The sequence below is a fragment of the Mustelus asterias genome, chromosome 2 (genome assembly GCF_964213995.1).
Source record: "Mustelus asterias chromosome 2, sMusAst1.hap1.1, whole genome shotgun sequence".
NCBI lineage: Eukaryota > Metazoa > Chordata > Chondrichthyes > Carcharhiniformes > Triakidae > Mustelus > Mustelus asterias.
The window spans coordinates 147,081,954-147,107,788 of NC_135802.1; the positions used below are offsets into that span (position 1 = coordinate 147,081,954).

The 25,835-nt window shown below is 44.0% G+C and overlaps 1 protein-coding gene across 1 annotated transcript in view; it reads right to left on the reverse strand.

The window, feature by feature from the left end:
* The window catches only part of cep72 (centrosomal protein 72), a 147,033-nt gene that overhangs the window by 40,752 nt on the left and 80,446 nt on the right, over positions 1–25,835 (reverse strand). Inside the window, 2 exon segments of the mRNA XM_078200732.1 lie at positions 13,297–13,342; positions 18,774–18,868. Of these exon segments, the coding sequence (XP_078056858.1) occupies positions 13,297–13,342; positions 18,774–18,868 (141 nt within the window).

The following is a 25,835-nucleotide window of genomic DNA, read 5'->3' on the forward strand; positions in this document are numbered from 1 at the left end:
TAGATGAAGTTATAGAGACAAGTTATTGGCATGGTTTCAACGTTGTGATTTTAAGAACAGTATATGCTATTTTCACTTCTTCTGTCTCTCTCCTGCTTCTCCCAGGGTTTTTGTGTGCTTTTTGAGTTTTCGCTTTTTGTGCGGGCACATGAAGCCTTTGTCTTCAGCTCCAAGTCCCATTGGTCATATGCATGGGCCTGACCAACGTAAAAAATCTAAACCGTGCAGGTGCAGGAGGAGAGTTACAGAACAAACTAATCTAGGGGTGCATGTTCATAGCTTCTTGAAAGTGGAGTCACAGGTGGTCAGAGTGATGAAGAAGGCATTCAGCATGCTTGGTTTCATTGGTCAGAACATTGAATACAGGAGTTGGGATGTCGTGCTGAAGTTGTACAAGACACTGGTAAGGCCACACTTAAGACTACTGTGTACAATTCTGGTCACCCTATTATAGAAAGGATATTATTAAACTAGAAAGAGTGCAGAAAAGACTTACTAGGATGCTACCAGGACTTGATGGTTTGAGTTATAAGGAGAGGCTGGATAGACTGGGACTTTTTTTCTCTGGAGTGTAGGAGGCTGAGGGGTGATCTTATAGAGGTCTATAAAATAATGAGGGGCATAGATCAGCTAGATAGTCAATATCTTTTCCCAAAGGTAGGGGAGTCTAAAACTAGACGGCATAGGTTTAAGGTGAGAGGGGAGAAATACAAAAGAGTCCAGAGGGGCAATTTTTTCACACAGAGGGTGGTGAGTGTCTGGAACAAGCTGCCAAAGGTAGTAGTAGAGGCGGGTACAATTGTCTTTTAAAAAACGCTTAGACAGTTACATGGGTAAGATGGGTATAGAGGGATATGGGCCAAATTCAGGCAATTGGGACTAGCTTAGGGGTTTAAAAAAAAAGGGCAGCATGGACAAGTTGGGCCGAAGGGCCTGTTTCCATGCTGTAAACCTCTATGACTCTATGAGGTACGGCTCTTTCCCGGCTGGCGCATGTGCAGGAGGCCTGGTGTTCATCAGGGCTCGGAGATGCCGATCACAGAGCAGAAGACGAAGGTTAGTTTTAATTTAATCACATGAACTTTTAATCATTTTGAATCTTGGGGAATCTTCATGGTACACCAGTGTTCTGTGGCACACCAGTTGGGAACCACTGGTCCAACCTACACCGATGGTAGTCATGATGTGGAGATGCCGGCGTTGGACTGGGGTAAACACAGTAACAGTTTTAACAACACCAGGTTAAAGTCCAACAGGTTTATTTGGTAGCAAATACCATTAGCTTTCGGAGCGCTGCTCCTTCGTCAGATGGAGTGGAAACCTGTGTCAGATGGAGTGGAAACAGGTTTCCACTCCATCTGACGAAGGAGCAGTGCTCCGAAAGCTAATGGTATTTGCTACCAAATAAACCTGTTGGACTTTAACCTGGTGTTGTTAAAACTGTTACTGTCCCAACCTACACCCACAGTGTTGTTGATTGGCAATCCCAGGATTTTGATGCTTTCTTGTACCATCCAAACCACGAACAGATGAATCAGTTCAATACCAATACGCGCAATTTACAGGGTGCGTGTTCCTGTTAATACTATAACCATTTGTAACCTAAATTGCATTTAAATTGGTAGAAAATACTAATCCTGACAAAGTTCTAAATTAATCAGCTTAGCCTGGTTCCACAGTGAACTCAGCTCCAAGCCGCATTTTGTTGTCAGGATAGCTGCGATTGCAGTTATAACTATTTCAAGTGTTAAAAAGCTGAAAATACAGCATTACGTGAGCATACTTGTTTTTGTGCTAATTCTGCAGAAGGGTGTATGTCGATGGGGTATTGCATTTTAATTGATAAAAGTTATGCTAATTCTTTATGTTATATTCTAACTGAGTTCTTAAATAAATTTGTTTTGATAAGAGCTTTCCAGTGGATGACATGAATCATAGCTGGGGCAAAACACCTTATGCTCACCCTAATGCCAAAATCAAATGTAAAAGTTAGGGTCTAGGCTAACTTCGTAAAACACCCTTGCAGTTTCTGGTTTGGGCCTTAATAATATCAATAATAAAATAATTAACAAGCAGCACAACATCAACACCACAAGCAACTAACATTAGCAACAGCAAGCAAGAGTCCAACACTGGGACGCAAACACGCACACACACATGTGCAGACATGCACACACACACTTTGCCTCTGCAGCATTGCCAACTCACCACTGAGAATGATGAATGTCATCTCTACAAGATGGAGGCACAACATCCTACCACCTAGGTGATGGCATGAGTAATTTTTCAAAAAGAAAACAAGCCATAAAAGACTCTTGAGGTGATCAGTTTTTTATAGAAGTTAATCATTAACCTTCTTTTAGGAAAAAAGTTAACCATTGGAATAGTGATATTGATATAGAGATATTATATACCTTTGAAGATAGATATTGTTGTATTATTTGTGCAAAGTAGGAATGAATTGTTATGAGAATGTACATCGGGGATGCCATATTTTACTGCTGCACTGGGGTCATATGCCAAGCAACAACATATCAGACTACCAGTCACACACACAACTGAAAGAAATGCACTCGATGAAGCTCTGGCATTTTCAGTCTAAAATGTGATTGTTTCTAACTTGTGGGAACCAAAATCAATCGAGGGATTGGGTTTAGGAGTCCGAGGATAATGATGCAGCTATATAAGACCCTCGTCAGACCCCACTTGGAGTACTGTGCTCAGTTCTGGTCGCCTCATTACAGGAAGGATGTGGAAAAGATTGAAAGGGTGCAGAGGAGATTTACATGGATGTTGCCTGGATTGAGTGGCATGCCTTATGAGGATAGGCTGAGGGAGCTCGGTCTTTTCTCCTTGGAGAGACGTAGGATGAGAGGAGACCTAATAGAGGTATATAAGATGTTGAGAGGCATCGATCGGGTGGACTCTCAGAGGATTTTTCCCAGGGTGGAAATGGCTGCTACGAGAGGACACGGGTTTAAGGTGCTGGGGCGTAGGTGCAGGGGAAATGTTAGGGGCAAGTTTTTCGCACAGAGGGTGGTGGGCGAGTGGAATCGGCTGCCGTCAGTGGTGGTGGAGGCAAACTTTTTAAGAGACTCCTGGATGAGTACATGGGACTTAATAGGATGAAGGGTTATAGGTAGGCCTAAAAGGTAGGGATATGTTCGGCACAACTTGTGGGGCCGAAGAGCCTGTTTTGTGCTGTAGTTTTCTATGTTTCTAAAATAGATCAGTTTAAAGTGCAAACGATTATGAGCATTGTAACCACCAATGCTGTGGATTAACGCATTTGGAGCGTGGGGGTAGGATGAGGTCGATGATGAAAGTGGTCTAACCAGAGTTGGCAATCCTATTTGGAAAACTAAATTTTAGAGAAAACACTTGTGCAGGGAATTATAAACTGAATCATGGAATGCATCACTCTGTATAACTCCTCTATGAAACAGAATCCACCACAGAAAGTTACAGCTCACTTTTGCAGAGAACACTTTTGCAGTAAAACACATCTGTTCAAATAACAGCACTAATACGGCTGGTCACTGTTACGCTTTTAGCTTTTCCCCAGATGCGTCATCTGATGGGTAAACTGACATTCCGTATGAACTGAAGTCTGTGACCTTACATGCACAGTATCTGACACTGCCCAGAAATCAAACAGCTTGTTAATGCTTAATGCTGGTGCTAACAGCCATTCAGAGTTCATGGAACAATAACACACCACGACATAACTGATTTCAGGAGAATAAATTTGGAAGGGATTGTAGATTATAGTTACACTTACTAAACCTGAAAAGAAAATGAAGAGCAGCGTGATGCTCCTGATGCTGCTTATATTTCCAAATCTTTGAGGAGACAGCGGTAGGAACAGGACTAGTGAAAAAAAATTGAGCTCATTATTAGGATTCAAGGTGAAAAACTGGGGCCTAACTGCTAAAAAGGTCATTCTTTAAAACTGAGAGCGCCCACCAATTCTAACTCCTGAGCTAGAGTGTTAAGAGTTACAGCCAGCTGTTATTCCGACATGGTGGCACAGTGGTTAGCACTGCTGCCTCACAGTGTCAGTGACCAGGGTTTGATTACAAGCTTGGGTCACTGTCTGTGTGGAGTTTGCACATTCTCCCCGTGTCTGTGTGGGTTTTCTCCGGGTGCTCAGATTTCCTCCCACAGTCCAAAAGACGTGCTGGTTAGATGCTAAATGTGGGCAACTAGGAGATTTTCACAGTAACTTAATTGCAGTGTTAATGTAAGCCTACTTGTGACACTAATAAATAAACTAAAATTTTCAGTCAAACAGGCATCAGAGAATCAAGTAACCACTTGTTAGGGTTACCCGGGGATGATTCAGCCATCTCTCTGATTGGCAGCTACTGTTGCTTGGTTGTTTGATAATCCAGCCCCCACTGTACTCCCAGGATCCTGGAAGTAGTGAATAGACTATACCAGCTCATTTCTATCCTTGTCTTTATTATTGAAAGTACTGGGTGAAGAACATTGACATTTCTTCTGGTTTGACTACAAGTCTTGCACAATGAGTACAATAAGAACTATTTTATTGAAAATTGCATATTTGTTGTTTTATACTTGCCTATCTTTTTAAATACTGAAGAATGTTTAATTCGACACTACGCTTCTTTGAGGGGCACTGTGAAGATCTGCTTAATAGTTTTTTAAAAATGACGATAAATAGAAAAGAAAAAAATCTTACATTTGTATAATATCTAACATGACTTCATGATATCCCAAAGTGTTATACGGTCAAATAAGTACTTCTGAGGCATAGCCCTTGTTGAAATGTAAAAATAATATTTTGGGATACTTTGGGCAGCAACTACAACCCGACACTGAACAGTCCCAGCACTATGATCTGCCAACTGAAAGTAAACGTCATTCTCATGCCCACAGACAAGTATGGACATGGTATTGCAAAATTTGTACTGTTCCCATACTGGTAGTACCTGTATGACAACAGTTGGTGCAGGCAGCAGATAGAAAGAATGAAATAGATAAACAGTGGTACAGGGAACATACATATTGCACTCAATTATGCTGGACACTATGCTATTGAAACATGGGTTCTTGCCTCAAAATTCCCAAACTCTGCTCCAAATCTTCGCTAGTTTATCAGAACAAAAGCGCTGAGCTTAAGGATGTAGAGGCTCCCTGCAGAGAGGTGAAACTAAAAGAACTGTGAACAGACTGTGAGCAACCAGTTATAGAGGTGCTGAATTGAAAACCAGATTGCTTATACCTGTTAAATCTATGCTGTCAGAAGACAGGAAGAGATGGCGAGCAAAAACAGTTAAAATTTCTACACTGGCTATAAAAAGGAGTCAATCATACCAGTAGAATGACATAATGTACTGCACCTAAGATACGTAAACTTGTGAGACCATATTGAAACAATGAGTGAAAATATTTCCACACCACTTTGGATATTGCTAGCCCTGTATCTTTAAAATATTTAAGGACTGACTCTGCACCTCGGCCTTCAGTTCATCTAGATCGTGAGCTCCTCAAGCTAACTTTCCCTCTTCCTGCTGTGTCACAATGTCTACAGCTCAGCCTTCAGCTGATCAAGAGCTGAAGGCCAAGCTGCAGACACTGTGATCTATCAGGCAGAGGGAAGGAGTTACCTGGGACACTTTGTTCCAGAAGGCCGTCATGCCCTTTAGGCTAGTAAAAAAGTGTTTGAAACAGCATCTCACCTTCCAGCTCGGCATGTTACAGCCTTCCAGTCTCGACATCAAATTCAACAACGTCAGAGGATTAGCTCTACCCCACCTCAACCCCTTTGTTTTCATTTTATTTAATTTTTTAACTGTTCTCTACCTTTCATTTCTTTATTGTCTTTATTTTTCTTTCCCCCCACTCTTTCCCCCGATTTTATCCTCCCTTTTCTGCCCCTTTGCTTCCCTTTTCCCCCCTTTTCTAAATTTTACCTCTCTCTCACCCATCTCCCAACTCCCCCATATCTTCATCTATCACAATTTACCCCCTGATTTCAGCTTCTCTGCTGTTTGGCCATTCACACCTTTTATTCTATTCTACACACCTTCTATTCTTTCTACGGACTTCCATTAGCACCTTTCCCCTGTTTTTGTGGCTATGACTCATCTTTCATTCCCTCACCTTACAGTGTGAATATATATCCCACTTAATTCCTGGGATGAAAGAATGAAATTCCTGAGTTCAGAAAAATGAGAGGCGATCTCATTCAAATATACAAAATTCTTACAGGGCTCAACAAGGTAGATGCAGTAAAGATGTTTTCCCAGGTTAGGGTGGGGTGGGGGGCTCTGGGACCAGGGGACATGGTCTCAGAATAAGGTTCAGGCCATTTAGAACTGAAATGAGGAGGAATTTCTTCATTGAGAGGGTGGTAAATCTTTGGAATTCTCTACGGCAGAGGGCTGTCGAGACTCAGTCATTGAGTATGTTCAAGATGGAGATCCAGAGATTTCTACATATTAAAGGCACAAAGGGCAGAACTTTATGGCCCCATCGCAGCAGGGCCAGGGCCATATAATGCAGCGAACCGTTCAAACGTCCATTGATTTTGGCAGGACTGTAAAATCCCACTGGTATAAAATTCCACTCTAAGGGATACAGAGATAGTGCAGGAAAATATGCTAAGTGGAAGATTAGCCGTGATCTCATTAAATGACAGTGTGGTCATTTGGCTGAATGGCCTACCCCGACTCCTAGTTCTTAGGTCCTTCTGAGTGACTGTTTGGAGCTTGCATGTTCTCCCAAGTTTGTGTGGGTTTCCACTGGGTTTTCCAGTTTCCTCCCATAGTCCAAAGATCAGAGAATCCCTACAGTGCAAAAGGAGGCCTTTCAGCCCATCGTGCCTGCGCTGACAACAATCCCACCCAGGTCCTTTCCCCGTAATCCCACATACTTACTCTAGTCCCCCAACACTAAGGGGCAATTTAACATGACCAATCAACCTAACCCACACATCTTTGGAATGCAGGTTAGATGGACTGGCCATACTAAATTACCCCTTGGGGGTGTCCAGGGATATGTAGATTGGGTGGATTAGCAATGATAAATGTGCAGGGTATGAAGATGGGGGTCTGGGGTGGGATGCTCTTTTAGAGAGACAGTGGGCCCGATTTTACCATTGCGTCGTGTCCGTTTTCGGGTGTGAAAACTTGGTAAAGTCGGGCATGAGGTGATTAGCGTGATCCGCGTCCGCGCAGACGCTCACTTTACCAAGGCCTGAAAATGGCTGCGATCCAAATCGCGCCTGGAATTGCGATTTAAATGCATTTGCATACATTTAAATTGAATTAATGGGCTGCCCGCCCAACTTTACCAGCACTTCCCCCTTTACCAACGCATTCGCCCGTCCAGATTTGGCGTGAAACTGAAATGCTCGGCAAAGGTCTGTTTTGGACGCTCCAACTTCGGAAGAGGTAAGTTCAGAGCTTCCGGCGGCTCTCTGACTCAGATTATTGGTGGGGGAATAGGGAGGCAGGCCAGATCATTTCCTGGTTTTGGGGGGCGGGGGGTTGGGGGAAAGAGGCCCGATTGTTCTCTGGTGGGGGGGAGGGAGGAGGATCAGATGTATCTCTGGTGGGGGTGGGGGGGAGGCCCGATCATTCTGTGTTGAGGGGGGAGGAAGGTCAGATGTATCTCTGGTGGGAGGAGGGGAAGGGAGGCGCGATTACTCTCTGGTTAGGGGGTGGGGGGGGGGGGGGTGGAGGAGGCCTGAACATTCTCTGGTGGGGTGGGGAGGGAGGCCAGATGGATCTCTGGTGGGAGGAGGGGAAGGGAGGCGCGATTACTCTCTGGTTAGGGGGTGGGGGGGGGGGGGTGGAGGAGGCCAGAACATTCTCTGGTGGGGTGGGGAGGGAGGCCAGATGGATCTCTGGTGGGGAGGCGGGGGTAGGGGGGACCACTGCCACTCTGTGGGTGACCAGTGGGAGGGAAATGGGGCAGAGGGTTGCGATTGGTCTAGCTAACGGGTGGGGTGGTTGGATAAGGGGGACAGTTATGTTGTGGGGGTAGGGCGATATCTGTGGGGGCCATCTCTCCTAGCTTTTCACTCCCGGGCCGCTTCATCCGCTCTTTGCGGCCCAGGAGCGATATGACAGGGGTGCGTTTTTCAAATTTTTTTTTCACTGCGCATGCACAGTTCCAAAACTCCGATCAGAGCTGCAGCGTTTTGGGCGCAATAAGCCCCACCCACAGCGCGATTCAGACCCGTGATTTCTTTTTCAGGCCAAGTGCATATGAGTAATTTTCCAAGTCGGATCTGAATTGCGTCCAGATTCAGCACTTAGAATCAAAATGGTAAAATTGGGCCCAGTAGATACTCGATAGGCTAAATGGCCTCCTTCTGCACTGTAGGGATTTTATGATTTCTAAACCTGGAAACAATCAGCCCATGGAAAACAGTGACAGCAGTAGAGAATCAGCTTTCAATTGCAGAATACTGTACCATCACTCTGAATCCAGGCTTTGAGAAAGGGGCCAATAATATCAAGGTAACTCCTTCCACTTGATCTCTGCTCAGTGTCTTCCCACCAGTATAATGAGATTTAGGCCCATGGAGGTTGTAGATGCGTATATCGTATGCAGTTGTGTTCTTTATATTTTGGTATGCAACAATTCTTCAAGGCTGACAGGATGATCGGGGGAATTATCCTAGAGAAACAATATATTGAAGGCAAAATTATCTGCGGTGTAGTGTGCCCTCCAGGCAGGGATGGCATACACAGAGAACCATTTTTGAAAGAGTGCCTCTGTTATCAAATGACACACAGCCATTCCTTGGACTAACCCTCAACATCCATGGCTGAATCTATAAATCTTTTGCACCATTTCTATCAAGTTGTAACCACACCAAAATTCCCTGACTGATGGTTCATTCTCATCATCTGTTGCCTTGATAAATTGGAAGGTGGTAAGGCATAGTTAGTAGGCCTTGAATGTTGCTATTGCTCCCTGATCCACAGGCTGTTTTAATGAAGCCACGTTGGGTGGCACCTTGGCACAGTGGTTAGCACTGCTGCCTCACAGTGTCAGGGACCTGGGTTCCATTCCAGCTTTGGGTGACTAGCTGTGTGAAGTTTGCACGTTCTCCCTGTGCCTGTCTGGGTTTCTATCAAGTTAAAGAGTTTTGTGACCTTTGGCAGCTTTAATTCCCAACACTGCCTATTCCTCTTTCAAAACGTATGTTCTCTATGGTATATGGTTCCAAATAAGTCCTGTCTCATCAACAATAAAATCCTGTTTTGGTGAGTAGCCACCTTTTTCACTGACTTGCTACAAATGGACAAGGAGTACATTAGCCACTTCCATATCAGCACTAGCTGCCTCACTGGGCAGATAGGAACATCTCATGAAATGCTCGAACCATCAATGCTGAGCACTAAATCTTCCTGACTAAGAACTCTCACCCCGCTCAGTCTGTAAATCTTCATTCAGGCTTTTGGCTTTTCCTTGAATGACCAGACTAAGAAGCACCTTCTGCTGGTTCTGGTCTTCGATCCAGACTGCCAAGAGTATTTCCACATTGTCTATTATGCTGCTTCTGATCAGACTCACCCTGGCAACACTTACAGGTGTAACACTTGGCGCACTTTGTTTGATTTTGTCAGCATTTACTACAGATTATTCTACGGATTTTCATCGGTGTAGCCCAAGCACTCTAGCAATTGTTGACTGCTGGTTCTCCAGCCTCAAGACTTTTTAAAACATCCAATTTCACTGCTAGGCTGACAGCAGCTGACTCACAACCATTACCTGTTGGGCATTCTGACTCGTGTTTTGAAGTGATTCAAAGGGTTTGCAGCAGTAAATCACAAGTCTGAAGTCAGGGACTTTAAAATGGCTGCTCTTCGTCATCTGATGCAAACGGTTTCCTTGCCAGTTTCAAAATGGCTCTTGCCTCACCTGCAGCGAGCGGACTTGAACAAGGACCTCACTTGGGGGCTCCAAAATTAATCAGGTGATTTCAAATTAATTGGGTGATGGCAGAGTCAGCCTCCTGAAGGGTAAGTACTGTGCACCCTGTATTTTTCACTCCATGTCTTGAGACCTGGATACAACAGTGAATGCCTCTCGTTCTCAGAACTGAAAATGGTTTGTGTGTCTCACCCACAGCTGGCACCCCTGGGACTCCAAAATGGAAAACCGCATGCAGAGTCAGAAATGGGCCTTTTTCCACAGCAACGAGCTGCCCAGGCTTCAACTTTTTGTTTGAAATAAAAAAACCCTCCTGCTTTGGATATTCTTTCTTCATAATGCTGCAGAACTTTTATCCCCCTCGAGTGCAGACAAAGACCTTTCTTTATGGGACCGTATATTAGATCGACATTAAGTGACCTGACATGTAAGTGCACAACGCGCGCAACGAGGAAGCCAACGGCGATGACGTGCGATGTAAAAATGGAAATCGGAACGTAAATTGGAGAAACAGGCCTTAAAGAAATTATTTTAAAACAACAATGGCACAGTGGTTAGCACTGCTGCCTCACAGCGGCAGGGACCCGGGTTCGATTCCCGGGTTGGGTCACTGTTTATGTGGAGTTTGCACACTTTCCCTCTGCGTGGGTTTCCTCCGGGTGCTCTGGTTTCCTCCCACAGTCCAAAGATGTACGGGTTAGATGGATTGGCCATGCTAAATTGCCCCTTAGTGTCAGGGGGACTAGCTGGGATTGTGGTTGGTGCAGACTCGATGAGCCGAATGGCCTCCTTCTGCACTGTAGGATTCTATGACAACGTGACATCATGCAGGGAGACTTAAAACATTGAGTTACTGCATAACTTAACAATATGACATAGAAGACACATTAGGGATTTGTGTGATTTTAGCGGCTGTAAATTATTTCACTTTGTCAGTTTGCTGGATAAGTAGCAAAAAGTTGCTGACATTTACTACTTTCACACTAAAATGATAGTTCATTGAAATTAATGATTCAATCTACTGTATATAAGAATGTACTTTAGTAATTTACTTGGGTCAAGTCAATATGATTTTAAGATAATTACACTAGTTGGATTCCACAAAAAGTTCAATAAGGCAATGTTGTGAAACTAAAGTTTCTTGTTTATTTATCATTCCAAGCTAAATGAATGGGTGGAAATTTTAAGGAAGGATACATGTGCATTGGAGGTGGTACAGCAAAGCTTCCTGGAATGAAAGAGTTGTCCCACAATGAGAGGCTGAACAAATTTGACTTATGGAGTTTACAAGAGTGAGAGGTGATCTCATACGGGATTCTCAAGGGGCTTACCAGGTTAGACACAGAGGTTGTTTCCCTTAGTTGGGACAAATAGAACATGGGGCCACATCAGACTCAGGATAAGGGGGTGAATATTTAGGACTGAGATGAAGAGAAACTTCTTCACTCAGACAGGGAATTGGAATTGTCTGCCCTAGAATGTTGTGGGTGCTCCATCATTGAGTATATACAAGGCCAAAAAGACTCTCAGGAAATCAAGGGATATGGGGAGCATGAGGAAAGTGGAGTTGAGCCAGAAGATCAGCCATGATTGCACTGAATGGCTGGTCAGGTTCGAGGGGCCGATCCTTTATTTCTTATGAATTTTACAGAGAGCCAAATAAAATTTGGGGCATACTCATAAAAAGCTCAAATATCTCTTGCACTGTAAAGGGAAAAGATCTCATCATATCAGTGATTTCTAAAGACTGCTATCTGCAGAGACCTCAGTGAAATAGCCTGGAATAAGTGATCGCAATGTCTGGGTTTCCACATTTAACTGTGCACGTGCAGACATCTGCCAGTTTCACAGGGCAATGACGGTGAATGCTGACAATGTTGCCATTATTAGAACTGCCAAATCTGGGTCATCGTATTCTGCTGACAATAATCTCAACACAATAACCATTTATTAATTGTTAACAAATAGCGGCACAGTGCTGCCTCATAGCGCCAGGTATCCAGCCACGGGTCACTGTCTGTGTGGACTTTGCACACTCTCCCTGTGTCTGCATGTGTTTCCTCTGGGTGTCCAAGTTTCCTCCCACAATCCAAAGATGTGCAGGTTACGTGGATTGGCCGTGCTAAATTTGCCTCTTAGTATCCCAACTTGTGTAGGTTAGGGGGATTAGCAGGGTAAATGCATGGAGAGATGGGAGGGCGGTGGGGGGCGCAGACTCAATGGGTCAAATGGCCTCCTTCTGCACTGTAGGGACTCTATGATTGGCATTCCATTGTAAACATTTGCTCCCTCTACTATTGGCACAGTTGCAGCAGTGGATACTATCTACAACAGAGCTTCCCAAACTGTGGGTTACAACCACCTAACCCCACCGCCCCCACCACAAAGATGAGATTCTGGGTTTGCGAGCTCTGACTGAATTTTAACAGCCACAAAGTTTTTTTAAATCCTTGCAGCTGCAAATTTCCCTTCAAGGCACATGCCAACCTGCCTTGGAAATATATTGTTGCTCCTTCATTGTCACTGGGTCAAAACCCTGGAACTCCTTCCATGACGGCACTGTGATGTACTTACAACACATAGACTGCAGTGGTTCCAAAAAGATGGCTCGCCACCACTTTCTCAAGGAATATTATCAATGTTGACCTTGCTAGCACAGTAAGAGTTTTAACAACACCAGGTTAAACACCATGTTGTTAAAACTCTTACTGTGTTTACCCCAGTCCAACGCCGGCATCTCCACATCATGACCGTGCTAACAACATCCCAATCCCATGATGAATAAAAAAAACACTTGGAAAGGTTGATCGGGTCAGTCTCAAGTTTCATTGTTGAGGAAGGGGGTGATGGTGCCGATTTTTAAAGCAGGAAGGATGATGCCTGAACAAAGGAAGCCAAGAATGAGAGTTAGGCGAGGAAGCTGGGTTGTAAGAAGTTGGCTGAGGGCAGGAACAAAGGAACAAAAAGTAGGACTCAATCAAGACAAGTGCTGAGAAAGACATAGGAAGAAGGGCGGGAAAGAGAAAAGATGATGGAAGAAAAACTTCTGAATAATACTGGGCTTGAGCTAGAATGTGTAGGATACTGAGGAGGTGGTGAAGGGCAGGAAAGAGAAGAGGAAGTAGAGGTCATGACAGAAACAAACATATTGAGGACCTTAATTTTCAATTTATCAGTTCTACACACTTGGAGTCAAGGATGGGAATGGTGGACAGCTGATCAAGAAGAAATGTTCAGCATCACTTAAGTCAGAAACAAATTCTCAGTTTAGTGGTTATAAGAATGATGAAAAAGTTAGCTCAACTGCTTTGCGAGCTTCAAATCTACAGGAATATTTAACAGTATTTAATGAATCATATTTTAAAATAAATCAATTACCTTCAGTAAATGCTGCAGAACCTTTCCTTTGCAAATTCATAATAGCCTAAGTAGAATTAAGAAGCAAAGAAAAAAGGATTAACATAAAATCAATAACTTCACAAGAAGTCAGAAAAGGGCATTCCAGGACAGAATCGAGGACTTTTTGACAGGCTACATTACACTTTGGTGTACTATATTCTTTAAGGAAAACTAATTTTCAGAGCAAGTGTCTCAGAAAAATCTCGCAAATGTCATTCTGCCTTTGCCACCTTGCAAGACAGTAGGATAATAATCTAACATGACAATCTAACCTCACACCCATGACTTGTTGCATTCCAAAGATGACATTTCAAAGTCAGGTAAACAGAGTGATGCACGCACATAGTTTTAAGAAAGCTTGGCAAATGGTTGAAAATTTCAATTGAAGTAAATACAGTTAAAAAAAAACACATTATAATTAAATAATTTCATTGTCCTCAGCTGTGGAATTTGCTATTGAAAGATCTGCAATCACACCTACCTACAGTTGGTTGGAGGAGAAAGATAGGATGCATTCCAGGGCAGCGGTACATTATTTTTAAAAAAAATTAACTTATGGGATGTGGACGTCACTACCTAGACCTGCATTTATTGCCCATCCCTAACTGCCCTCATCCTGTGGTGAACCACTGAACCCAAAGTAGAAGGGCACTTCTAACCACGCACAAAGAAGTGTAGGTCATCATATGGTTAGGCAATGAGGGTGATAGGAGGAAAGAATTTGACCTCTATATGACAGTTTTCCTTAACCACCATAAAAATGTTATAATATCAATAAGAACAGTTCTCTTTGCTTTGTTAAGGCATTTCATTGACTCCATGACAATACAACAGAATGTAGAAGCTGTTGTTTACAATTGTGAGTGAATTTTAACACCATACGCCCATAAAGGAGAAACGTTTCTTTGTCCTTTGTACTGTTTTTAAAATGCCAACTAACAGTCTTCTGAAGTGAATGTGCACACTTGCTCGGGATGCTGAATTCTAATTTGGCCTGGTTGCACGCTCACAGTACTTGGTAGTGCCTCCTGCTCAAATGATGTGTGTGTGGGGATAGTGGACAAGGGCAGGATAAGCCTCAATGTCAGAAAAGAGGAGAAAAAGACTTGTCTTCATACAGCTCCTTCCACAACCTCAGGACATCCAAATGATAAAGATCTACACACAGCAAGGTCCCACAAGCAGTAATGAGATACATTGCGATGCAAGCTTTAGGAACCCTATGACCTACTCCTATTGCTATTCATGGAATCATAGAATCCCTACAGTGCAAAAGGAGGCCATTCGACCCACTGAGTCTACACCAACTCTGACAGAGCATCTCACACAGGCCCTATCCCCATAACCCCATGTAATTACCCTGCTAATCCCCCTAACCGGCACATCTTTGGACTGTGGAAGGAAACTGGAGCACCCGGTGGAAACCCACGTAGACACTGGGAGAACATGCAAACTCCACACAATCACTCAAGTCTGGAATTGAACCCAAGTCCCTGGTGCTGTGAGACAGTAGTGCTAACCACTGTGCCACCTCATATTTTCTTATTTGAATGAAAAGTGCATCTGTGGATTTGGAGAAGTGATAAATGTTGGCCAGTATTCCAGAAAGAACCCCCGCCACTTCTTTAAAATGCCACGGAATCTTTTATTCGGCCTGAAAGGGAAGACAAACCTCAGTTTAACGTCTCAGCACCTCCTAAAGTGCAGCATTCCTACAGTGCTGCACTCGTATGTCAAGATGAATCGCATGCTAAAGTCAAGTTCCTGAGGTAAAGTAGTGCAGTGGGATACTAATCCAGAGGCTGAGACTAATGATCAGGGGATGTGAGTTCAAAGCTCACCACAGGAGATGGGGAACTTAATTTCAGTTAGTTAAATAAAATCTGGACTAAAAAGTAGTGTCAGTAACGGTGACCAAGCAACTGCAGGATTGTCAGAAAAACTTCACTTGTTCACTAATGTCCTTTAGGGAAGGCAATCTTAGATCCTTACATGGTGTGACCTAGGTGACCTCAGACCCACAACAATATGGTTGATTTTTAATTGTCCACTGAAATAGCCTATCAAGCCACTCAGTGTATTCAAAAATGTGGTTCACCACCACCTCCCCAGGGGATGTGCAAATAAATGCTTGCCTTGTTATTGACACCAACATCCAACAAATGAATGGAAAAAAAAACGTGGGGCTTAAAAACACAAGCAGTCACTTAGTAATACATAACTTAAGTATTGCTGAGAAAAAGAGACATGTTGAAGCTTTTTCTCTTGCACTCATCAGGACACTCCGCAAGAATACAAGGGGAAAACAACAATTTATACTGTAATAGATGGAAGTGCTGATTGGTTGGCAAATAGACTCTGATTGAAGGTGTTGCCTGGAGAGATGCACCAGGTGATTAATAGTTAACCGCCAAGCACTGTTTGAAATTTAAACTAGGCAGTTTGACCCTGATTTTTCAAGGCAATGCCATGGGATATATTTTTCCAGCAATACCTCTAGCTCAAGCGAGAGTGAGCTTCTGTATTTGGAACAGAGCATTTATTGTTGTTCACAGAAATCATTAGGATGCCTAATTTTTATAGTGTCAAACTGCTTTTAGTCGATTGCCTCATGAACAAATGATTCTGACTTGTGCAATGCATCTTTAAAAGGTAATAATTTACTCTCTGTTGGCAGAGTATTAATAGGGGAAGCATCAAAGGTTGATTCTTGGCTGTGCTGAGCTACATGCTATCAGTCACTATAGTTAGCCTGGTTTAAGGAGAGAAAATGGGGAACAGGGAGAATAGTCAGGATTCCTGTTCCTGGTCACTTTGTAATGATTCTAGCTGGAAACGGACTCTCTGGACATGGGTGCAGTACATGGTCTAGATTGCCCAGACACTTGTCATGGTCATGTAGCCTGAAAAATGGCCACTTGAACAAGTACTACTGCAACCTCTGCCCAGTACATGAAAAGCAGAACAGGAATGGAAAGACAATTGGAAGAAAGGACATGTGTGAATGAATGTCTCCAGCACTATTTTGTAAAGAAACCTAAAACAGTCTAAATCTCAAGACAGTAATTTTCAAACATCAATTGAAAGAGCAATTCTTTAACCACCTCGATCAAAACACCATGGCCCCGTCATGGTGGGGAAGGGGTTAGAAAATATGGTAAGCTGTTCGAAAGTCCATTGGCTTTGTTGAGACTGGAAAATCTTGCCGACGAGAGGGGCTGTAAAGTTCCACCCCATTATTCTCCAATGACTACCCACATCAAGTCATTCTCAGATGCAAAACAACCACTTCCCAACCAAGAACTGGGACAAATATCTTTAATATCTTTCATGTGGAAAAGCCGGCGTTGGATTGGGGTGGGCACAGTAAGAAATCGCACAACACCAGGTTAAAGTCCAACAGGTTTATTTGGAATCACGAGCTTTCGGAGTGTTGCTGCTTCCTCAGATAAGTCACCTGAAGAAGGAGCAGTGCTTCGAAAACTTGTAATTCTAAATAAACCTGTTGGACTTTAACCTGGTGTTGTGAGACTTTTTAATATCTTTGTCAGTGCTCTCTCTGCAAACAGTGTTCCTGTTCCCTCAATCATATTACCATTAAAGCTGATCATTCAATTTCCTCTCTTGGCCTGCATGTTCGCTGATACTGTAAATTATTTCCTCTCTTCAGGCACTGTCACTCTCTCCTTCAAATCTGCAATGAGCATCCTTCTCCTCAAAAGAAACCTTTGACCCACCAACTTTGCAAACTACCATCCCATTTTCAATCTCCAAAGTCCTTCAGCACATTGTCCCCTCCCAAACTGGTTACCATATTTCCCGGAACCCTATGTTTCAATCTCTTCAATCAGGTTTCTGCCCTGCCACTGTATCAAAACAGTTCTTAACAAAGTCACAAATTACATCTTGTGTGACTGCAACAAAAGCAAACTTTCCTTCTTCACAACCTGTCTGTAGCTTTTGACAAGGATGACATCATCCTCCTGCAATACCTCTCCATTATTGTCCAATTGGGTGGGACTGTTCTCACCTGGTTCCACTCCTATTTAACTAAACATATCCCTTCCTATTATATCTGTGTAATCGAACCACAACCGTCACCCACAAGGATCTCTCCTTAGCCCCATCCTTTTTATCATCCTCATGCAGACATCATCTGAAGGTACAGTGTTTAGTTTTAACTGTACACTGACAACACCCATCTCAAGCTCACCACCAGCTCATGCGACTCCTCCACTGTTGCTAAATGATTGGATATCCATTACTTGACGAGCATACATTTCCTCCAGTGAAATAAAGACGGAAAGCCATTGGTTTTTGGTCCCCTCTCCAAAATCCGTTCCTTAACAACCGTCTCCATCCTTAACCATGGCAACAGTTTGAGATTAAGCATGGCCAATCCACCTAACCCACACATCTTTGGACTGTGGGAGGAAACTGGAGCATCCGGAAGAAACCCAAGCAGACACAGGGAGAATGTGCAAACTCCACACTGACAGTGACCCAAGCCAGGAATCAAACCTAGGTCCCTGGCGCTGTGAGGCAGCAGTGCTAACCACTGTGCTACCGTGCCGCTTTTACAGTACTCTTCCAGAAATTCAGGGTTTATGACAGCTCCCCCAGTGTTTGAGTGCCAAATGCACTATTTGCTCAGATGCAAGCTGTACACCAGAGTTAGCTGATTAGTTATAGAATCCTACAGTGCAGAAGGAGGCTATTCGGCCCATCGAGTCCGCACCGACCACAATCCCACCCAGGCCCTATTCCCATAACCCCATACATTTACCCTAGCTAGTCCTCCTGACACTAAAGGACAATGTAGCATGACCAATGAACATAACAAATGTAACCCACACATCTTTGGACTGTGGGAGGAAACCGGAGCACCCAAGCAGACACGAGAAGAATGTGCAAACTCCACACAGACAGTGACCCAAGCCGGGAATCGAACCCAGGTCCCTGGTGCTGTAAGGCAGTAGTGCCACAGTAGTGCCACTGTGCCACCCTTATGGAGGAGCAATGGGAAAAATATAGATATATTTGGAGGCGTTTTTATTTATACACATTATACTGTGCATATGTATATAATGTGTGTGAATAAAAGTATAGTAACTAGCAAAAAGTACCTGCAATTTCTTGGTGTTGTCAGAAAGGCTTGGGTTAAAGTACATGGTTTTACAATATGAGCAGGAGAGTTAACAGGAGACAACGCAGAGCAGAGAGCACAAATGGAACATTTTTTTGTTAACCTGGAGCCAATTTCACAATATTACCTTCAGACTAATTAGCAAATTTGGGGAGGATGGACAAGAAAGTTGTCTTGCCAAAAAAAGCCCCTTGTGAAATGTTCTTATTGCATCAAGCAGGACTCTGAATGTTACAGTAATTTGATAATCAGTTATGCACTGTAACAGTACACTTCACTTATTGTCAATAGTGAGGATCAGTCTTGAAACCTTAGGAATGTTGACAGACAGGGACCTGGTCGACTGTGAGGTGATTCTTGTTGCAGGTTCCTGGTTTCCAGCAGCATCATCAATCTCCCGAATACCTTAAAAGAGTGGTGGTCGGAGGGGGGAAGGAGAGAGAGAGAGAGAGAGAGGATGGGGTGGAATGGCAGGTGAGGGTGGGAGGGGGGTATATGAAAGAGAATGGGAAACCACAATTATTACGCCAGCAATATACAGAAAGATAAACACTCAATTCCAGTTCAAGCGACTCATACTTTTCAGTTAAGTAGAGAGCTGCTCCACAGAATTCATGCAAATTCCACAAAAGGACAGAATCAAATACCCTTTAAAGACAGTTTAAACAGAGAACAAATTATTGCAGTACAGCATGGTGGTTAATGCTAGAACTTGAAATCGGAACACAAAACATTTCTGTACACAGAAAGGCTGGTTGTTTTGGGGAAATAATAGCACCTGAAACAAATGGCAGGGTGGCACAGTGGTCAGCACTGTTGCCTCACAGTGCCAGGGACCCGGGTTCAAATCCGGCCTTGGGTCACTGTCTGCGTGGAGTCTGCACGTTCTCCCCATGTCCGCATGGGTTTCCGCCGGATGCTCCAGTTTCCCCCCCCACAGTCCATCAGGGAGGAAATTAGACGGGTAAATTGGAAGGAGGCATTCTTGGGGAAAAGTACCGAAGGAAAGTGGAGGATTTTCAAGGAATGTTTGTCTGGAGCTCTGCATGACAACGTTCCGATGAGACAGGGGGGTGTTGGTAGGGTACGGGAACCGTGGTGCACGAAGGTTGTGATGAACCTGGTAAATAAGAAAAGAGAGGCGTACAGAAGGTTCAGAGAGCTAGGAGGTGTTAAGGATTTAGAGGAGTATACGCGATGTAGGAAGGAGCTTAAGAAGGAAATTAGGAGAGCGAGAAGGGGTCATGAGAAGACCTTGGCGGGTAAGATTAAGGAGAATCCCAAGGCTTTCTACAAATATGTCAAGAGTAAAAGGATGAGATGTGAAGGCATAGGACCCTTAAAAGGTGAAGGGGGAAAAGTTTGTGCGGAACCGTTAGAAATGGCGGAGCTGCTTAATGAATACTTTACCTCGGTATTCACGGTGGAAAGGGATCTGGGTGGTTGTACTGCTGGATTGCGGAGGACAGAAAGGATCGAGCATGTGGACATAAAGAAAGAGGATGTGTTGGAACTATTGAATGGCATCAAGGTTGGTAAGTCGCCGGGACCGGATGGGATGTACCCCAGGTTACTGTGGGAGGCGAGGGAGGAGATTGCGGAGCCTTTGGCGATGATCTTTGCATCGTCGATGGAGACGGGAGAGGTTCCGGAGGATTGGAGGATTGCGGATGTGGTCCCTATATTCAAGAAAGGGAACAGGGACAGCCCGGGAAATTACCGACCGGTGAGTCTAACCTCAGTGGTTGGTAAGTTGATGGAGAGGATCCTGAGAGACAGGATTTATGATCATCTAGAGAAGTTTAGTATGATCAAAAGTAGTCAGCACGGCTTTGTCAGGGGCAGGTCGTGCCTTACGAGCCTGGTTGAGTTCTTTGAAAATGTGACCAAGCACATTGACGAAGGAAGAGCGGTGGATGTGGTCTATATGGACTTCAGCAAAGCGTTCGATAAGGTCCCCCATGCAAGACTTCTTGAGAAAGTGAGAGGGCATGGGATCCAAGGGGCTGTTGCCTTGTGGATCCAGAACTGGCTTGCCTGCAGAAGGCAGAGAGTGGCTGTGGAGGGGTCTTTCTCTGCATGGAGGTCAGTGACCAGTGGAGTGCCCCAGGGATCTGTTCTGGGACCCTTGCTGTTTGTCATTTTCATAAATGACCTGGATGAGGAAGTGGAGGGATGGGTTGGTAAGTTTGCTGACGACACCAAGGTAGGTGGTGTTGTGGATAGTTTGGAGGGATGTCAGAAGTTGCAGCGAGACATAGATAGAATGCAAGACTGGGCGGAGAAGTGGCAGATGGACTTCAACCCGGATAAGTGTGTAGTGATCCATTTTGGCAGATCCAATGGGATGGAGCAGCAGTATAAAATGAAGGGTACCATTCTTAGCAGTGTAGAGGATCAGAAGGACCTTGGGGTCCGGGTCCATAGGACTCTTAAATCGGCCTCGCAGGTGGAGGATGCGGTCAAGAAGGCGTATGGCGTACTAGCCTTCATTAATCGAGGGATTGAGTTTAGGAGTCGGGAGATAATGCTGCAGCTTTATAGGACCCTGGTTAGACCCCACTTGGAGTACTGCGCGCAGTTCTGGTCACCTCATTACAGGAAAGATGTTGAAGCCATTGAAAGGGTGCAGAGGAGATTTACAAGGATGTTGCCTGGATTGGGGGGCATGCCTTATGAGGATAGGTTGAGGGAGCTTGGTCTCTTCTCCCTGGAGAGACGAAGGATGAGAGGTGACCTGATAGAGGTTTACAAGATGTTGAGGGGTCTGGATAGGGTGGACTCTCAGAGGCTATTTCCAAGGGCTGAAATGGTTGCTACGAGAGGACACAGGTTTAAGGTGCTGGGGGGTAGGTACAGGGGGGATGTCAGGGGTAAGTTTTTCACTCAGAGGGTGGTGGGTGAGTGGAATCGGCTGACGTCGGTGGAGGCAAACTCGTTGGGGTCTTTTAAGAGACTTCTGGATGAGTACATGGGATTTAATGGGATTGAGGGCTATAGATAGGCCTAGAGGTGGGGATGTGATCGGCGCAACTTGTGGGCCGAAGGGCCTGTTTGTGCTGTGACTTTCTATGTTCTATGTTCTATGTGCAGGTTCTATTGATTGGCGAAACTAAATTGCTCCATAGTGTCAGGGGGATCAGCAGGGTAAATACATGGGGTTATGGGGATAGGGCCTGGGTGGGATTGCTGCCAGTGCAGGCTTGATGGGCTGAATGGCCTCCTTCTGCACTATAGGGATTCTATGATTCAAAAATTCCTGCTATCAGTTTGAGTCGTTTGAACCTTTAATAGTATTAACATCACTCACCCTGATCTCGGGGAATGATTTCCAATGTGCTGATCATTTCACCACATGAAGGGAATCTTACACCTTTATTCACTGATGTGTTTATTATTTGCAGGCCAGTTCTTCAGTCAGAAATACCTCTAAGTATACTGCTATTGGTGAGCTACAAGATCAGAAGCATAAATTGCACCCGGCAGGACGACTTGCTCCACTCGTTATTGCTGTTCTTTTTTAAAAAACTACAGCGGTGCATCTGCATGATAAACCACCCACTAAAATAACTGACAAAAAAAAATCATAACATTTACTGACCGTAAAACTTAATTAGATATGTTATAAAAACATTGCCCACAGGCCATTAAAAGAAAGTTCTAAAACACTTCACAGCAAATGAGGTACTTTCAAAGTCTCGTCGGAAATGCAGCAGCCAATTTCAGTTCCAGTGAAGTGCATCCAAATTGCCCTAGAGAAATGCAACTCAGGTTGTTTACATACACCACCAGATCTTGAAATGGACCGTGCCTTCTTGTTGCTTGTCATACTTTAATATCTGGAATTATCACCCTAAGGACAGCATGATGGCACAATGGTTAGCACTGCTGCCTCACAGTGCCAGGGGCCTGGGTTCAATTCTGGCCTTAGGTCACTGTCTGTGCGGAGTCTGCATGTTCTCCCTGTGTCTGCATGTGTTTCCTCCGGGTGCTCCGGTTTCCTCCCACAGCCCGAAAGACGTGATGGTTAGGTGCACTGGCCATGCTAAATTCTCCCTCGGTGTACCCGAACAGGCGCTGAAGTGTGATGTCTTGGGGATTTTCACAGTAACTGCATTGCAGTGTTAATGCAAGCCTACTTGTGACATTAATAAATAAACTCTGAACTTTAAACCTCTTCAACTCTCCCTTCTCCTTTAAAACACTCTTTAAAGCTTAACTTTTCCCCAGGTTAGATGTCTGGGCTTCAAATCTTGTCTGATTACACTTCTGTGAAGTGCCATGCAATGTTTTACGATGTAAAAGCACTCTACAGGCGGGAATTTCCAGTCTCATCCACCGCCAAGATCATCCAGTTTCATCAGAAGCCGTCCCACCACATCCCCCATGAAGGATCACGCCACAGCAGGACTGGAAAATCCCAGCTTACGAGTGTAAATTGTTGTTCTGAAGAATTGTGAACAGATTGTATTGGGACTTTTAACCATTGGTCTGCAATTACGTATGATTATTTCAGAGGTAAATAAATCCAACCAAGTGATTTCACCCTAACTGTTTTGGCCTGATGTTTCTACATTCTGCAGTGAGAAGTGGGAAGATAACCTGGTATATATAGGCTATTATATAGCCACTAGTGTTCAGCCATTACATGTTCATGAAGATTGGGGAGGTTGGGGTTTATAGGGCTGCTTATGGAAATTTTGTAAGAAGTCTCACAACACCAGGTTAAAGTCCAACAGGTTTATTTGGTAGCAAAAGCGCTGCTCCTTCGTCAGGTAAGTGGGAGTTCTGTTCATAAATAGGGTATATAAAGACACAAACTCAATTTAGAAAATAATGGTTGGAATTCGAGTCTTTACAGGTAATCAAGTCTTAAAGGTACAGACAATGTGAGTGGAGAGAGCGTGAAGCACAGGTTAAAGAGATGTGTATTGTCTCCAGACAATAAGTGAGGCAGAAGATACATTGAAATGTGCAAAATATTGTCCATGTTAGTGATTTAGACTGAAAGAAGTAATCAAGCTGTATTTGTATTAGAGTTAGTGATATTTGCAAACTCCATGATTATAGCTAAGGTGAGAGTTGTAGAATATTGGCTTCGGTCACTGTTAAAAGTTTTCTTTGCTCTGTAGCTAACTCTGCTCACTGCAAACAGGGTGATGTGCTGCCTTCTAAATGGCAGGCGTGTTAGACCTTTCCATGCACAATGTAATTGCTCCGCTGCCAAGCTCTAGCTGTGCTGAAGCTCATTTGTCTACTTAATTCCAGTAAGTGAGGGGTGTAATTGCTGTAAATAAATGTAGCTCAAGGTCATTCAAGAGGTTAACTATTGCTTGGTCATATAACTTTCCAGATTGGAATGCGCCAGTCTGTTTCCAGTACAGAGGCCATGAGCATTTTAAGATCGGTTTGCATGTGTAGCCATATGGCACTGGGTGTGCACTGATGTCCCATTTTTACTGTAATAGATGTTCTTTGAAGTACTGTTACCAATTCAAGGTCTCTGACAAGCACCAGCATATACTGATCACATTTGTTGTAACATAATCGCAAAACCTTTTGGATAGGTGATCTCCTGTAATAACTAAAACACTGGGGCGGCATAGTGGCACAGTGATTAGCGTTGCTGTCTCACAGCGCCAGGGATCCGGGCTCAATTCCCGGCTTGGGTCACTGTTTGTGTGGAGTTTGCATGTTCTCCCCATGTCTGCATGGGTTTCCTCCGGGTGCTCCAGTTTCCTCCCAAAGTTGATTGGCCATGCTAAAATTAACCCTAGCGTCAGGGGGATTAGCAGGGTAAATATGAGGGGTTACAGGAATAAGGCCTGGGTGGGATTGTGGTCGGTGCCAACTTAATGGGCTGAATGGTCTCCTTCTGCACTGGAGGGTTTCCAGGATTCTATGATTCTTTTTCAGAGCATGTTGGCTCTGAAGAAGAGTCAGACGGATTCAAAACGTTAACACTGCTTCTCTCTCCACACATGTGCCAGACCTGCTGAGCTTTTCCAGCGGTTTCTGTTTTTATACCCAAATACATCTCTGCTAACCTTCAAAGGACAGCATCACTTATCCTAAGGAAACAAGATGATCATCTTGGAGAAAATTAATTCATGCACAACAACAAAAATGAACAAATGACTAAAAATGAACGAATCTAATGAGGCAAACTAAGTATTCCATACTCCTCCTTGGGTCCGGGGATTTGACTAAAATTCTTAACTAAAGTACCACACTAGCAGAGATCCTGCCAACTGTACCTCAACGTTCTGTACCAATTCAAAACTTTAACACGAAGTTCAGCAACCAAGAAATGTTATACACTCTAGGGACCTCTCTCCAAGACAATGCAGTGGTGTAGAATTCTGGTTCTTGTGAGCAATATTCTGAGCCACACCTCGACCAGAAATGCTAGTGTTCATTCAGCTCTGTGAAATCAATAACAGCCGATAGGGAAGGGTGTTCGAACAGAAAATAACGAAACAAATTGACATGGGGAAAACTCTCATCCTGTTACAATTTAGTAAAAAAACAGTTACTTTAAAATCAATACCAGTAGGGGTTTATGGTGAGGTTTATCCTCTTCCACATTTTGTTTGTCCATCTCCTTTGGTTCTTTTAAATATAGCTTGGTTAAAGGAGATGAACTTGTATTTACATAGACCTTCTCAATTTCTCACAGACATCCTAAAATGTCTTCACAGCCAATGAATTTTGTTATGTAGTTACACTAATTCTTATTAGCTCGAGTGAAGCTCTGTTGTATTCATATATTCACTGGAAGTGACTTCAGGAAGCGTAAAGGAGAACATGCCCCTGTCTACAACGACGGGGACGAAGTAGAAAGGGTCGAGAGCTTCAAGTTTTTAAGTGTCCAGATCACCAACAACCTGTCCTGGTCCCTCTCATGCCGACACTATAGTTAAGAAAGCCCACCAGCGCCTCTACTTTCTCAGAGGACTAGGGAAAATCAGCTACGACTCTCACCAACTTTTACAGATGCACCATAGAAAGCATTCTTTCTGGTTGTATCACAGCTTGGGTATGGCTCCTGCTCTGCCCAAGACCGCAAGGAACTACAAAAGGTCGTGAATGTAGCCCTATCCATCATGCAAACCAGCCTCCCGTTCATTGACTCTGTCTACACTTCCCGCTGCCTCGGCAAAGCAGCCAGCATAATTAAGGACCCCATGCACCCCGGACATTCTCTGTTCCACTTTTTTCCATCGGAAAAAAGATACAAAAGTCTGAGGTCACGTACCAACCGACTCAAGAACAGCTTCTTTCCTGCTGCTGTCAGATTTTTGAATGGACTTACCTTGCATTAAGTTGATCTTTCTCTACACCCTAGCTATGACTGTAACACTACATTCTA